The 14,576-nt window shown below is 57.8% G+C and overlaps 1 protein-coding gene across 1 annotated transcript in view; it reads right to left on the reverse strand.

Moving 5' to 3' along the window:
• Nucleotides 1-12,252, reverse strand: part of CSPG4 (chondroitin sulfate proteoglycan 4) — a 34,159-nt gene extending 21,907 nt beyond the window's left edge. The window contains exon 1 of the mRNA XM_012728714.1: nt 12,081-12,252. Coding sequence (XP_012584168.1) covers nt 12,081-12,168 — 88 coding nt within the window. The 5' untranslated portion in view covers nt 12,169-12,252. The remainder of the gene's footprint in view (nt 1-12,080) is intronic.
• Between the last annotated feature and the right edge of the window lie 2,324 nt (nt 12,253-14,576).

A 14,576-nucleotide genomic window follows, 5' to 3' on the forward strand; every position in this document is an offset into this window, starting at 1 on the left:
TATTGTATATTTACTGTATTAAAGTCCCTTTTCATTAAAGTTTTATGTTTTGTCTTGACGCGGCGGATAGCAGAACCCACTTAGAGCAGGCAGGTTTGGGGTTCAGTGCTGCTCTCTCCCCGTGTCCTGTAACAAGGAGACCCACTTTCTCTTTACCATTATTCTGCTCCTGAAACACGGAGCCTCTGAGCATGTGGGACTGGGGAGGAAAGTTCCCTCTGACTTAGAACCAGCGCTGCAGCTCCTGCGGGGGGTGGGGTGGGGGGGGATGCTGCCACGCTGGGTGCAGGTTGGTCTGCCATCAACACTCTGCCCTGGGGCAGTGTGGGCAGGGAGGACCTGGGTGCTGTCCTCCACTGTCTCCATCACACTGGCCTCTCTGGCTCCATGCCACTGACCTACACAGGTGCCAGCTGCTCCTGAAGCTCCTCCCTCAGCAGGTCTCATAGTGCTCCCCAGCCCCCCAAACCAAGCTATCATCTTCCCCGACCTGGAAACCTCAGCAGGTAACATGAGGGAAGGAGACAGGGTGAGACTTCAAATCAGACCAAAGGGTTAATGGAACCTGCAGCGGTGACACAGGGTCACTGTTTGCCTGACCGGGGCTGGCCAGTGCCCTCTGCTGTCCCTGAACAGTGTAGAGGGAGCCCACAAGCCAGTCACCAGCGGCCCACCCCCATCCTCCTCTCCTGCCCAAGAGCCACATGAAACTTACAGCAGAAGCTGCCCCTTGCAAGGCAGGAGCTCGCCCGGTCGAGCCCCAGACACCAGGCCTGCTGCTCACGGCCCCTCTCTCAACTCTGAGATCTCGGCTGGGGTCAGGCAGCCCCATCCCTTCTTCCTTCCTTGCTTAGGACTGTCTCCGGATAGCTGACCTGGCCAGTTCCTGTCCGGTTCCAGGGCGGGACAATGGCTTCCTCAGCCATTGGCTGCGCCTCACCCCTGTCATGGGCACTGGGGGTTACCCACCCCTGGGGAACACTTCCAATTTTGGGTCCCTGGAGAGGAAGCAGGGGTTGGGGTGCTGCCCTTTGTCCACAGACAGGGGCAGGGCTGTGCCCTGGGCTCCTAGCCACGTGTCCCAGCCCTGGGGCCGTGTGGGTCACAGAGGAAGAAAGAGGGAAATGAGAGGTTTGGCTGGAAGAATCAGCCTAGTCCACCCAGGCTGGAGGGCTGGGCGGGGAGGAAGCAGGATTTTCAATGGAGTCTTTGTGCTGGCCTGCTGCTCCCCAGGCCTGAGGTGCTGAGGGGTGGGGCTGCCTCAGTGGATTGCAATTCGGTGAGGCTTTTCCTTGCCTTATAATTTTCCTCCCTGTTGGGGAGATGGCTGGTTTCCTAGGCTGGCTTCCCAGGGTTCCCTGGCCCCAGAGGGAATGTGGGCCTCGCATCTCCAGGGGCTCAGGCTGAGGTAGGGGTTCAGGAAGGGAGGAAACTGAGAGGGGGCTGCCCCATAGCTCTGTATGAGGCAGCTCCCAGCCTGCAGGTGGGGAAACTGAGGCTCAAAGAAGGCAGAGGCTGTGTTAGGGGCCCCCCTCTCCCAGCAGTGGAGCTGGTCCAAGCCCCTGTGAGTGAGTGAGTGAGGGTGCTGTGGGCGTTGGGAGGAAGGGGGTACAGAGCACACAGAAGTGGTTGTGTGGGGGGGATGGGGGGTGGCCGGGTGTGAATGGGAAGTAGACATCTGCCTGGCTGGGAGGGAGGAGGGTGTCAGAGCTGGCGCCCTGCCTGGGGAAGACACTTTTTCCCTTCTTGTCCTCTGGGGCTCCCTCTTTAGGGCTTCGGGCAGAGGCAGGAGGGAGGGAGGAAGGGAGGGGAGCACATCTGCTTTCGATGGGTGGTTTGGCAGCCCCTCACATCCTCGGACGTGCTTGGATGGGGTCTGGTTCTGGATTTGCACAGATCGGGGAGGGCTCTTCTTTGGGGCTGGCTGAGCATGGCACGTTCCAGAAACTGTGATAAGTGCCAGCCATACCCATGGGGTCCCAGAGGTAAGGGAAGCTTGAGGAAGGACCAAGATGTGGGCTGTGCCTGGGCCGGAAGCCTGCCCCCAGGAGGCTGAGGGCCAGACCCTGGAGCCTGTGGCTGGTGTCTGAGTCTCCCCCCTCAGCTCTGGGATGAGAGAGAGCTGAGGGCTGGGCAGCTGGGGAGGCGCCTTAGGGATTCCCTAGAGCCTGGCAGGCTGGGCTTGGGGACAGAGTTGAGGAGCAGGGATGGGGGGAAGTGGAAGCAATGACTGTTCAGCTGGGAAGAGCCCGGCTTGTATTGAGTAGACCGTGTCCAGGAGGCACCATGGCCATCTCTACCTCAGCTCCCCGGCATGGAATTTAGGGAAGGGGGTGGGATGAACTCAGAGACAGAAGTAGTCTCCACACACAGGAGACTAGAGGGAACAGGCTGGGGCCAGGGATCACCCCCTCACTGCCAATACATACTTTACTCAGGGCCATGTGCAGCTGTGCTCTCTGGCCTCAGTTTCCCCATGTGGGAAAGAAGACCTGGATGGGGAGGCTGACACACCCTTGGTGCCTGGCTAGCCCAACCGGGCAGGAAGTGGCCTTTGGAAAAGTGTAGTCACTTCCAGCGGGGCCACCTAGGAGGCCACAGGCCAGCCAGACTGGACACTCACAGACAGGCTCCAGTACCAGCCCTCCAGGAGGAGTAGCCAACTCCTGACTCAGGCCAGACTCAGTGTCTTCTGTCCTCCAGCCCACTCTGGTTTAGGCCCTCCACCTGCCTGTCCCTGCTGGAAATCTGAAAGTCATCGGGGCCATCTCCATGCTCCCTTCCTGTGCACCATCATTCTGGGCCTTGAGCTTTGTTCCAATTTACCGCCCCCTCACTCCCCTGTGCCACCCCACAAGGCAGATGGCCACCATCCCTTGCCTGGCTTAATGACTTCCTGCTTCCCTTTGCTGGTAGCAGCCACAGCTGACCTAAAGGGGAAGTCATCCCATCGTTCCCCACTCTCCTTTGCCTGGGCATCTTCAATGGCTCCCTACTACCCCAGAATCGAGCCCCAAGTCCCAAGCATGCACTGGTGCAAGGTGCTAGGTGACCTAGTCCCTGCCCGGCCAGACTTTCCTGTGCACCTCCCCTGAACGCCTCCTGCACAGGCCTCACTGGACCTCAGTGGTTTTCCACCCACATTTCAAACCCCCGCGATAGTTCAGTCTGGGCCTTCAGCCTGCTTTTCCTCTTTGCCTACAAACTGTCCTCTTGCTCCCTCAGGAAAGAAGTCTCCCTGCACCAGCAGACTGAAGCACCTTCTGTGCACTTGGGTGCAGACACTCAGTTGCCAGGGGGCGGTCCCATTCGCACTGCTCTCCAGTCACACTGTCCCTAACACTGTGAGTCTTGGGGGCGAGATGGAGGCTGCTTGGGGAAAGGAGATGGGAAGGAAGTGGGGGTGCACAGAGCAGGAGGGATGCTCCACCTTTGCCTCCCTCCTGGTCTGTCTCTAGTCCTCCTTTGCCCCTCCAGGCCCAGAGGCTGGGGTGTGGTGGGGCTGCCCCAACCAGGGAAAACTTTTCTAGGCCTGTGGTGACAGTCTGGGGCCTGTTTTTAAAGAAAATAGAATAAGAGCCCCTATTTTTAGACAGAGGCCATAGCCACAGACAGGAGATGGATGGGGTTTGAGGTTCTGCAGGCTCTGGCTCCGCAGGGGTTGGGGGTGGGGCCATTCCCAGGCCCCCCCCCCTTGTCCCCCTTTCTCAGCCCCCAAGGAAGTGCCTGTGGGATCTTAGCATCCCAGGGGACAGGATGTAGCCTGTGCAATGGGGCAGGAAGCAGAGGGGTCTTGGGCGAGGGAGATGGAAAAATAACTTTAGGATTGGCCCCTGGGGCCCTGAACCCCTGTGGGAATGGGTGGAGGTAAGGGTGTGTTAGCTCTTCTGAGAGGGCAGAGAGGACCTAAGGAGGGCTGGATGCTGGTGGCTGGGGAGCACGGTGCCAGGCCCAGCTGTTGGGCTGAAGAAAGAGGACAAAGCAGGGCTAAGGGGATGGGACAGCCAGACAGAAGGAGGGGTGCGGGAGAGGAGAGATGGGTGGGAGAGACACAAGTAGGGAGGAGAGAGCCCCAGGGACAACTGGGTAGGAAAGTAGAAGAGGAAGCAAGGGAATAGCTGAGCCAGTGTGCACCTCAGGAAGCCTCAGGTGCCTCAGCAGAGCAGTCAGAGTGCACAGGATGTGTGAGGAAGGACAGGAATGGCATCTCTGGGCCCTCATCCTGGAGGCCAGGTCCTGCTGGCTCCCACCTGGAGCAGCGGCCTAGAGGCCCTGTTCCTGGCTGTCTCAGAGGGTGTCTGTGAGGGCTCCATCACCACCACCACCGTCCTTGAGGACAGCAGCTCAGCCAGGCAGGGTGGGCCAGGACTCCAGGCTCGCTTGCTCAGCTCCGGTCAGGCTATGGCTTGCTGGGAGTGAGTTCCCCAGGCCTGTTACGAGATGCGGCTCTGGACTGGGCTCACACCTCCTGGCTCAGGCCCTCTGGCTGTGCGCTGGGGGCTTGGGTGGCTTCAGCCCTGGGCATGTGCCATGGAGCTGGAGCCACACTGTGACTCAGAGAGTTAAAAAAGGAGCAGCACTGAGCGGTGACTCAACTGGCTCTGAAGGGTTGGGTGGGTCTGGCTGGTACAAGATGCGGTGGTCTGGGTTTATTTTTGGCAGGGTGGGGCTGGGGCCAGGGGGTGGAAGACTGGAACCGGGGGTGGGGAGAAGCCGTTACTCCAGTCCCAGGAGATTCTAGGGCTCAGTGCCAACTTAGGAAAGCAGTGTCCCCATGCCGGGGCGCCAGCCGCCTCTCAACCCCGTTCCAGGCCCAGCTTCCCTCGCTGTGTGTAGTACAGGACAACAGCGGCTCTCTGGAAACAGAAGCAGACTCCACAAGCCCGCAGGAGGTGTGCTCAAATTTTAGAGCTGACCTTGGAGACTGAAGATCTGACCCAGAAACCCAGAGAGGGACAGATGTGTGCCCAAGGTCACACAACAGGGACCCCATTACAAACTGATTCAGGTCCCTATAACATCTCACCTAGCCGGGGGTTGTCAAGAAATGGAAGCGCAGACCCCATCTGCCTGCCTGCCTTTGGAGACGCCCAGCTGGGTTCCATCTGGGTGAGCGGAGCACATGGGCACCAGATGCCCAGAGACAGAGTCCCGGTCGGGGGCGGGAGCCTGGGTTCTATCAGCATACCCAGAAAGCAGGGTGCGCTCTGCCCAGCGGTCTGTTGAGAGAAGTTAGCAGAGGATGCCCACACAGTACCATCTCCACCTGTACCCAGGCTCTGGCTGGCCTCTTACCAGTGTCCCTCCAGCTGGCACTGCCTCAGGCCACTGCCTCCTCTCTGTCACCATTTCCTACCCCTCATCTCTATCAACTCTGACTGCACACAGGTAGGACAGTCCTTACCAACACACCTGACAGGACTAAGCAGCCCAGGCCAGAGCTGTAACCCCTCATTCCCTCAGGGTGAATCCTACTTCTGATGATAGCTACTGGAGCTTGGTGACCATTGGTGATAGCCTTGGGAGCTTCCCTGCTTTGCCCCTGCCAGAGAGGGGTCCCCTGGGTAGCCCAGAGCAAGGCCCAGCACCCACTTATCCTCTTCATCTGCTCTAGGGACAGGGTCTGGGTTTCATCTGGTTATTTGCTGTGTGGCCCCAGGCTTGGTTATTTCTCTCAGGGCTCTTAGGCTGGGGTGGGCTGGGGAGGACAGCTGCTCCCCATGTGGGAGAAGCTGTGCCCTCAGACCAGCAAGGCTCCTGGGCCCCCTCCCCTCCCCGACAACCCACCCTCCACCTGCACCTCCGCCTTGGAGGGCCTGGGAGCAGCAGCTGGCCAGCGGCTCTCACCTGCCCTTCCACACCTCCACACCATTTTGTCCTTCACCGATCCATTCACAGAATCATATTCAGTCCTTATCCAGGAACCTTTGGTAAAGACTCCCGAGCAAGAACTCCCAAGGGTCCACCTTGGGAGAAGAATCCCAGCAGCCACAGGAGCGTGCACTCTGACGCATTTCCCCAGGCAGAGGGCCTCTACAGAGGGCTCTCACACAGGAGGCAGGAACACTTCCCATTTTAGAGAAGAGAGAGGAGTTCAGAACGGCCCCTGGAGCAGAGCGGTGGGGCTGGTATTCGGCCCTAAGCTCCATGTGGGAAACCACTGCCTCCCCAGCTCTGGAGCTCACAGGGTGAGAGGTGGGCCTGAGTCAGAGCCCAGGGGCGGGAGGGGAGTTCACTCTTAGCCGTTCTAAGATCCAAAAAGGGTGATTTGCTCCTTCTCTGGCTGGGATTGGACCAGTGAGTGTGTGCGCGCGTGTGTGTCTGGTTCCAGGCCTGGCTGGCCAGCACCCAGCTGCAGGAGAGCTAGATCACCCTGGACACTGAGCACGAGGGAAGAGGGCGGGAGGCCCGGTGTCGTGGGAACCAGCATCCTGGGCCCTCTGATATTTATAGCTGCCCCCTCCTGAAATGTGGGCGGGGGAGCGGTTACTCTTAGGTGGGAACGGAAGTTGGCCTCCTCTCCCCAGCCCCCTCGGCCTCCCTAGAGAGAAGGCTGGCTGAAGCTAGAGGTCTGTCTGGCCATGGAGCTGGGGCTGTGTCCTGAGTTGGGGGTTTCCCCTCAGGACTGCTGGCTCAGGGCTGGGACACTTTCTTTGCCAGGCCTGAGCCATCTCTGCGCAACACTGTGAGTCTGTGTAAGTGTCTATACACACAAGAGCACGCCAGGGTGTTCTGGTACCTCTGGCCACCACGCGACGGAAGTCACGACCCAGAGGCCAGCTGACGAGAGTGGGGAGAGAAGCCTGTGACCAGGCAGAGAAGAAGGCAGGCCACAGAAGAGGGTGGAACAGCCTGCAGGCTCCACCGGGCAGTGGTGCTAGAGATGGATTCGGGTGGGGAGAACAGGGAAGACTAGTTGCGGGGTAGCCTACCTGGATGCTCAGGATATCCCGTGGGGCTCTGGGGGAGTGGCAGGTGTGGCGTGCTGGGAAGAGGGACCAGGGGTGCAGGTCTGGCTGGGGAACCTGGGCCGGGGCTGTGTTCTGTCTGCAGCTCCAGCTGGGGAGATCTTGGTGAATTTTCCAGGGGCCCTGGGTATGTATCCTGATTTGGAGTCTTTGAAAGCCAGCGAGTTCTTCCTTCTATCTGGCCTACGACACGGCAGCTTTCAGTATGTTTCAACTCAAAGAACGTCAACGGTTTTCGAGTCCTTTTAAATCCACGAAACACTTTACCAAACCATCTTACACACAGCTTCAGTCTAGGACCACATGTTCATGGAGCTGTGCTCAGTGAACTGGAGGGGGGAGGGGGGGACCAGGCCTCCTATCTTCACAGGCTCGGTTGCCTCCAAAAGGTAAAGCCCTGTGATCTAGAGGCCCCTCTGTGGGTGCAGCTCGGCAAGGCGGTTGAGACTCCCAGAAAGCAGATGGGAGGTCCACCCTTGGGGAGCTGCTGGTCCTGGGCAAAAGGCCACACCCAAAGCAGAGTACACACACACAAAGCAGGGAGGCCTAGACCCTGCCCCCACGCCACACCCACAAATCCTGCTGTGTAACTGAGCAAGTAGCTGCCTCACTGGGCCCTGGTTTAAAGTCTCCGTTCCCAGCGCTGATGTGGGACGAGGTGGTCTCCTTGGCCCACCACAACGAGCACTTGCAGGAGCAGTGGCCGGAGGGAGGCTGGCTAACGCATACCCGAGTTGGCAGACTGGCTCTGAGTGGGCAGGAGCTGGGAGGGAGGAAGCCATGGTCAACAGGACAGGCCTGTCCAGAACGTGGGTGAGTAGTGCTACCAAGTGAACTCCAGAACAGCCTCCAGAGCTACCACCCCACTGCGGCAATGCAGCTTCATTCCACCCCACTGCCCCAAGGGGGTGGGGATGTTCTTATGCTGTGAACAAGTGGGGGAAAGCTGGAGAGGTGGGGAGTGCCACTTGCTTGAGGGTTCTGGGGAGATGGGAACAGAGACCTGGGCTTCTCAGGGAGCTTTTTCTCCCTTGTCGACATGCCTCTGCCCACTTTAGATGGTTGCCCCCTGGCAGCCTGGAAAAGCTGGCTGTTGTTGGGGTGAGACATCAAAGACTGTGTCCCCAAAGCAGCTGGGGGCCAGTCCCTGCTTTTCCCTGTGTCTCAGTCTCCTCATTTGTGAAGTGGGAGTGTTCCTTGGGTGCTGGGCTGCTTGTGGGTGGCAGAATAGCAGGAATAGCACGGTTAGCATTTCCATGGAGGGCCTGAGAGGCTCAGCTGTAAGACAGCTCTATCCTCTCCCTGGTTTGAAGTCATGGACCCCCTGGGAAGCACAGAAGGGAGAGGAGCCCCAACCCCAGGGAGGATACGAGGACAAAATTGTTCCTACAAATTCAGTTCATTCAAAAATTATTCATAAACATGTTGGTTTTTCATGAAGCACTTGACAAGTATCATGTTACAGTGCAATGTTATTTCAATTAAGAAAGAAAGAAAAGTACTCAGACACAGTAAGTAATGATGGTAACAAAGTTCCTTTAAAACCCACCCTAAGCTTGACCCTGAGACAGGGTCTTAACTACAGAAACTTCTATAAAAACAGACACATCCCACGGGGCCTCCCAGGTGGCACAGGAGTTCAGTCTCAGCACTGCGAAGCTATCAGCAGCCACCGCAGCATGAGTTCGATCCCGTGCGAGGGAGCTGACCCATATGGTGCAGCAGTGTGCCCGCGGTTCCCCTCAGCAGTGTACTTCAGTAGACTCATCTGTTCTGCTCCCCACTCTGTCTCTGGGGAATCCTTTCACCCCTGCACTCTGGTTTACACCCCAGCTCTTGTATGCATAAAAAAAAAAAAGAAAAAGACACAGGCTGGGTCAGAGAAGAGGGGAGTTGGGAGCTAGATGGGGCCAGAGGATTGGGGGAGAGGCAGTGAAGGACCCAGAGGAACCAGGAACACCAGGCTCAAGTACTGAACCCAAGACCTCCTACCCACCCCCCAATTTGTTTGCTCCTGGCACTGAATAGGAGCCACAGCAAAGCCCAGCTGGCCACTCCGCTCTCCTCCAATCTGTCCTCCAGTCCTGCTGTCTTCCCATTTCCTCAGGCATCACCCAGCTCAGGTCAGTGATGTAGGAGCTTTGGAGATGGAGGCCACTGGCAGCAGTCATCTCGGTCCAGGCCCAGGCCCAGGCCCAGGCCACCTGCCAGGTCTGAGCCCAGGTCTGAGAGAGGCTGCCTGCAGGGTCCTGCAGACCTGACTATGGGACTGTTTGCACACCAACATCTGCGGCCCAGGGAGCACGTGTCAGGGCTATTTCCAACTCCCCCTCCCCGGCTTCCCCCTCTCGGCAGCACGCCCAGTTCCCAGACCCAGCCTTACACTTCCTGAGCCCTCCACACACCCACCCCACTGCCTTCAGCAGGCCCACCTGGCTCAGCCCCCTTCTCAGTCCAGCCAGCCTCTCAGAGCAACAGAAAGACCCTTCTTGTCCTGCCTGGGGGCGTGGGCGGAGAGTGAGGAGGGGGTTCCGTTGTTGTACTCGGTTCTGGGACAGCTTTCCAGTGCCTGGGTGGGCTGGGCCCCCCACCCAGGTGCATACAGTTCAAGGCCCAGAGTTGTCCCCAGCACCTTTCTCTCCTTAGGTCAACCCCAGAGCCACAGAATCTACCCTGGCTCAATTTCTGGCACCTCGTGCCTCTGTGACCCTGCTCTCTGACACCCCAGCAGTTAGTGTAGTGTAGTGTAGGAACTCTCTGCACCCAAGGCCTAACACAACCCCTCACCTAGTGCAATTCAAAGTTCTGCCCGGCCAGGGCAGAGGAGTTAGAGCCACAATTTCTGGTTCAATCTAGTCTTCTGGTTTTACGCCCGCTGAATCTAGTCTTCTGGTTTTACGCCCGCTGCTCCCCAAGATGGAATGCCATCGCCGCTCAGATAGAACGGTGCCCCACCACTGTCCCTCTGCCCAGGGCCAACCATAAAGCTCAGAGGAGCTTTATGGAGCTCAGTCAGGAGTCTGACTGTGTGCCTGTGTCCACAGTCAGAGTGGCCTAGCTCAGTCAATCCCATCCGCCGGCTGGAAGCACTCTCAAAGCCAGGTCAGGGGCACTTTCTGTGTAGCTGGCGATCCCTGGGCCTCGGTTTTCTGGTCTGTAGAGTGGGCAGGTTGGCCCAGTGGTCTCCTAGGCTGCTGACTCTCCCAGGCTGCATGACCTGGGAGCTCTGGAATGTTGCTACATGAGGGAAAGCATTCCGGGTGCCTCACGTGGGTACCCGAGGCCGTCAGGACCCAACGCCTTCCTCAGGTAGGGCCCGCCCTTGCTGCAAAGAGCAGAGCAGAGCTAAGCCAGGTCAGGTGACAGAGATGTCAGAGAAAAACTGCCAGGACAGGAGAGAATATCACCCCAGCCCTTTTTTCAAATCCTTCCTAAAGTCCAGAGTTGGTTTGATGTTCTAAGCCTCACTGGCTCGTGCCACTCCCCTGTCCTAAGACCTTGTTGGCTCCCAATGCCGACATGGCATGGTCTGTGGGCTTCACTTCATCATGTAAAGTTTCTTGGCCCAGTATGGTGGGGTCTTCCTGGCCTGTCCTCAGCTAGGCTGTTGGCAGTCCCTGGTCAGCTGGTCTTTGCTAGGCTGAGCTCCTGCCTGGGGTGCTGACCTTCTCCTGGGTCATACGCTTGCCTCCTTCTGTCCTGCCCCAGCCTGTCTCTGAATGTCTCTTCTCCATGTCTTTTATCTGGGTCTTCAAAGACAAGTTAGGGGTTGTCATCTGAATTTGAATTTGCTTTTCTGCCTCCAGAGAATCCAAGTTCAGCCCGTGACTTCCTCTGCACTCCTTACTGCCCAGGAAAGCGCACTGGCTATGCTGGAAGGTATTTGAAAATGGCTCTTAGCTGAAGCTAGGATGTCTGTCTGTCTTGGCTGGGACCTGGGGGCTGGATGGGCTGGCCTCCCCAGGTAGCTCAGATGGCCCCTGCCCAACTCTGTGGAGGTCCAGCTCTGTTTCCTTGGAGGATGGGGTCCCTGGGACAGCAAGGAGCCTGGGGATCCAGCACTGACTCATTCCTGGGGGGGTCCTCCCCTGACTCATTCCCTTCTGGGCACCTCGTGATGCTGCCCATGAGCACTGGCTTCCCTCTGGCTTCCCTCGCTGAAGGGGAGAAGGGTGTGGCAGAGCCTCTGGAAGGAGACTCTCGCCCTTCCTCTGCTGCAGTTGCTCTAGGGAATGACTGAAAGATGTTGGGCTGAAGCACTGATTCATACATGGGCCATAATGACGGGGCCCCAGGCCATGGTTTTCATGGCACAGCTAGACCACACCTTGGGCAAGAGAATGCTGTGATGGCGGGATTTCTGGCACTGTAACCCCAAGGGATGCGTCCCAGCACCTCTCAGAAGCAAACTTTCATTCAGTCTCTGCTCAGGTCAGACATCAATGCCTGGGCCAGAGAGACGCCTAGGGCCTTTACTGGGGCATAGGACATTCTGGGAACCCAGATCTTGACTCTAAGGGGCTGAAGCAAGGTGCTCCCACTGGGCAGAGACTTTAGGGCTGGAGACAAACTGGTGTTGAAGAGGCCAGATAGGCACATCACCTGGACAGGGGTGGGGAAGAGGACAGAGCAGGGTTGCAACTGGAAGGGTCAGGGGAAGCTGCAGAGGTGGAAGCTGAAGTCTGGGGCCCCAAAGGACTGGCAGAATAATTCTGCTCCTTGTGGCGCTCCCCATTCCTAACCAGGGAGCCTGAGCCGGGTACTGGCTCCTTCCAATTAGCGGTGTCCTTGGGGCACCAGGGCTGTCAAGGGGAAACCTGCTGGGCACAGGGAGCCCAGTTAGCACTGGGGTGGCCCCACGAGTCCATAGCAGAAATCTGGCCCAGCATTTCACCCTAGAAAATCCAATGGGGGCGGGAGGTCAACCTGGTACAATAGGAGCCCCCATAATCTACTATGGAGCCTTACCAAGTCCCAGACACCTCAGCAGAGGGCAGCCTCCTTTCTTTCCAGTCCTGGGGGACACTTTTGGGCCCTCCGCCCCTCTTTTCTGCCTAGGGAACCCTCCACAATTCCGGCCAGTTGGGGCCGGGGCTCAGACGCCTCACTCACCAGTGGATGCCAGTTCTGTCCACGCGGCCAAGGTCAAGGCCAGAGCCACGGCGACTCGGGCTGGGGTCGGCCGCTGGCGGGGGCGCATCGTGGCGGGCAGGGTGGCGGAACCGCGGGGAGCCCAGCACTGTGAGGCTGAGAGGCTCTCGGAGACTGGACGCCAAAGTTGCGAGTTGAGAGACTGCTCCAGGGGCGCCGGCTCGGCAGCTCTGCGCTTAAGTCGGGGGCGGGGCAGGCACTACCCGCGCTCCGGTTTCAGGCGGGGGCTCCCTTTCAGCCCCCAACCTTCTTAAAGGGCCCGTGCTGGGGCTGGGCCCGCCGGTGCAGGGGGCATGGGAACCCTTGCAGCTCGGCCAGGTTTAGGTCTCACGGTGGAAGTTTGAGACAAGGTCCCTGAGATGCTGGGACCCCTGTGCTCTGACCCCAGGAACCCTCCTTTGAGGGGGAGCTTGGAGCTGGGTCAGTGGGTTCCTTTCTCTCCCTTCTGTCCTTATGGAATGGGGGTGGAGGGTCCTTTCACACTCCAGGCTAGAGGAAGTGTAAATGCGGCCACCCCACTCTGGTTCTTAGACTTCTTTGCCTCTGGCCCTCTTCAGGACCCCCCCTGGGGCAGAGGCACCAGTTGTCCATGGCTCTGCCCCTGATGTTGGCACCTTGGCCTTCACTGCTCATGAGGGCCTCGGTTTGCCCCATGGGAAGGAGAGGTACTCTTATTCTCCCCTAGGCAGGAGAAGTGCTCAACTTCGTGGTATCATTTGCCTCAAAAGAACTCTGCAGAGTGGATGAGGAGCCCCTCGGAGCCCCATTTAATAGGGGTAGGGGGCAGTGGCTTGGCCCTGGAAGCAGTTCTTGCAAGGCCTGTAGCTCTATGGCCAGTTGGGCCAGGACACCAAGTCTCCAGACTCCTGAATCCGGGTGTTCCAACTTCCTGGGGCTGTCTCCTGGAAATCTGGCCCTGGATTTAGCTCCTACCTAACAGCTTCAGGCTGGGGCCCTTTTCTTCTTGGCTCCCTCCCAGGCTACAAATTCAGCCTAGTCCCAAACTGAAGGAGAAAGGGCAATGTTCTTGCGGAGCTCCCAGCCCCACTGACTCTGCCGCCTTGCTCGATCTCTGCCTAGCCCCAGCACCAGCCTGGCCTGCCTGGCCTGGCGGTGTTCTCTGGACTAGCCAGCAGGTGGAAGACAATGCTGGAGTGCTCTTCTGGGTCTTCTCCCACCCGAAATGCCCAAATGCCACTGTCCCACCTGCCTGCTTTAGCCCCCACTCCCTCCACCCCACCATGCACCATCTCCCATGCCCCTTCCCTTGGCCAGTGACAGTCCCACCGTGATTAAAGCACTTCAAAGTGTCCAACAAAAACCGAGCCCCATTTCTCAGATGAGAAAACTGAGGCTGATAGAGATCAAGGGGACTGAGAACCGAGCAAGTCTACACAGTTGCTAACGGGTGGAACCAGGTCTTGGATTCCTGCCCCCCCCCCAAGTCTAGAGTTCCTTCCGCCACTGCACAGTGGGTGGGGGGCAGGGGGAGGTCTGTGTGGTGGTTGTCAGCACTGTTCTTGAATACAGACAGACCTGAATTCAATTCCCAGTTCTCTCAGCTGTCAAACGTTGAGCAATTCATTTCACCTCTTTGTAGCTCAGTCGCTCCATTTGTGAAATTGGATTAGTGAAGGTGAAATGCTTTAATGTAGTCCTAGTGCTTAGTCCTGGGGCTGGCATACAGGAGGTGCTCAACAAATGCCATCTTCTGTCCTCATCCTGCCTTCCTGCCCATCCTCCCCAGGTTTTAATGTGCATGTAGCTTGCATGTATCAACTGCCTGGATGGAAAGTCAGCCCTGAGTGTTGAATTTTCCCATCCAAAGTCAGCTTCATGCAGTAAGTGCTTAATAAATGCATACCGAGGGTTACTAAGAAGCCAGCTGCTGCACTTCAGTAGGGATTTTAACAAGTCTCAGAACTTCCATTCCCTTCACCCCAGGAGGGCTGGGTGGGGCATCTGACCTCCCCAAATGAAGCCATTGATTCCACAACTTGTCCCTTGTTTTTCCTTCACCTCAATTCAGCTGGGCACCTGGTCCTTGTTAGGGCTAATTATTGACCTAGTGTGGGCCCACAATTGGGTGGGGGTGGGGGGGCTGTGGGGAAGAGTGTGTTTGGAAGAAAAGAACTTTCTTTTTAGCAATGAAGAAGGAAGGAAGGAATGAAGGAAGGAAGGAAGGAAGGAAGGAAGGAAAAGCCTTTTACTGTTTATAATCCCATTGCTCCATCTGCCTACTCTTCTCTCTCCTCTCCCATCTTCCCCTCCCCATCTTTCCCCTTCCACCTCATCCTCACCCACACAGGCATACCCATCACCCCAGGAAGGAGTGGGGCATCCTTTGTCTGTCTGTGGAACCTCCAGATGAATCCCAGTCCGGCTAGCTCACAGCCTTGCTGCCTTGTTGCTAACTGGGCAGAGAAACTTAGTTCTGGAAGAATCATTGCAGCCAGC

Source organism: Condylura cristata, unplaced genomic scaffold, assembly GCF_000260355.1.
Source record: "Condylura cristata isolate star-nosed mole 26May11 unplaced genomic scaffold, ConCri1.0 scaffold00023, whole genome shotgun sequence".
Classification (NCBI taxonomy): Eukaryota; Metazoa; Chordata; class Mammalia; order Eulipotyphla; family Talpidae; genus Condylura; species Condylura cristata.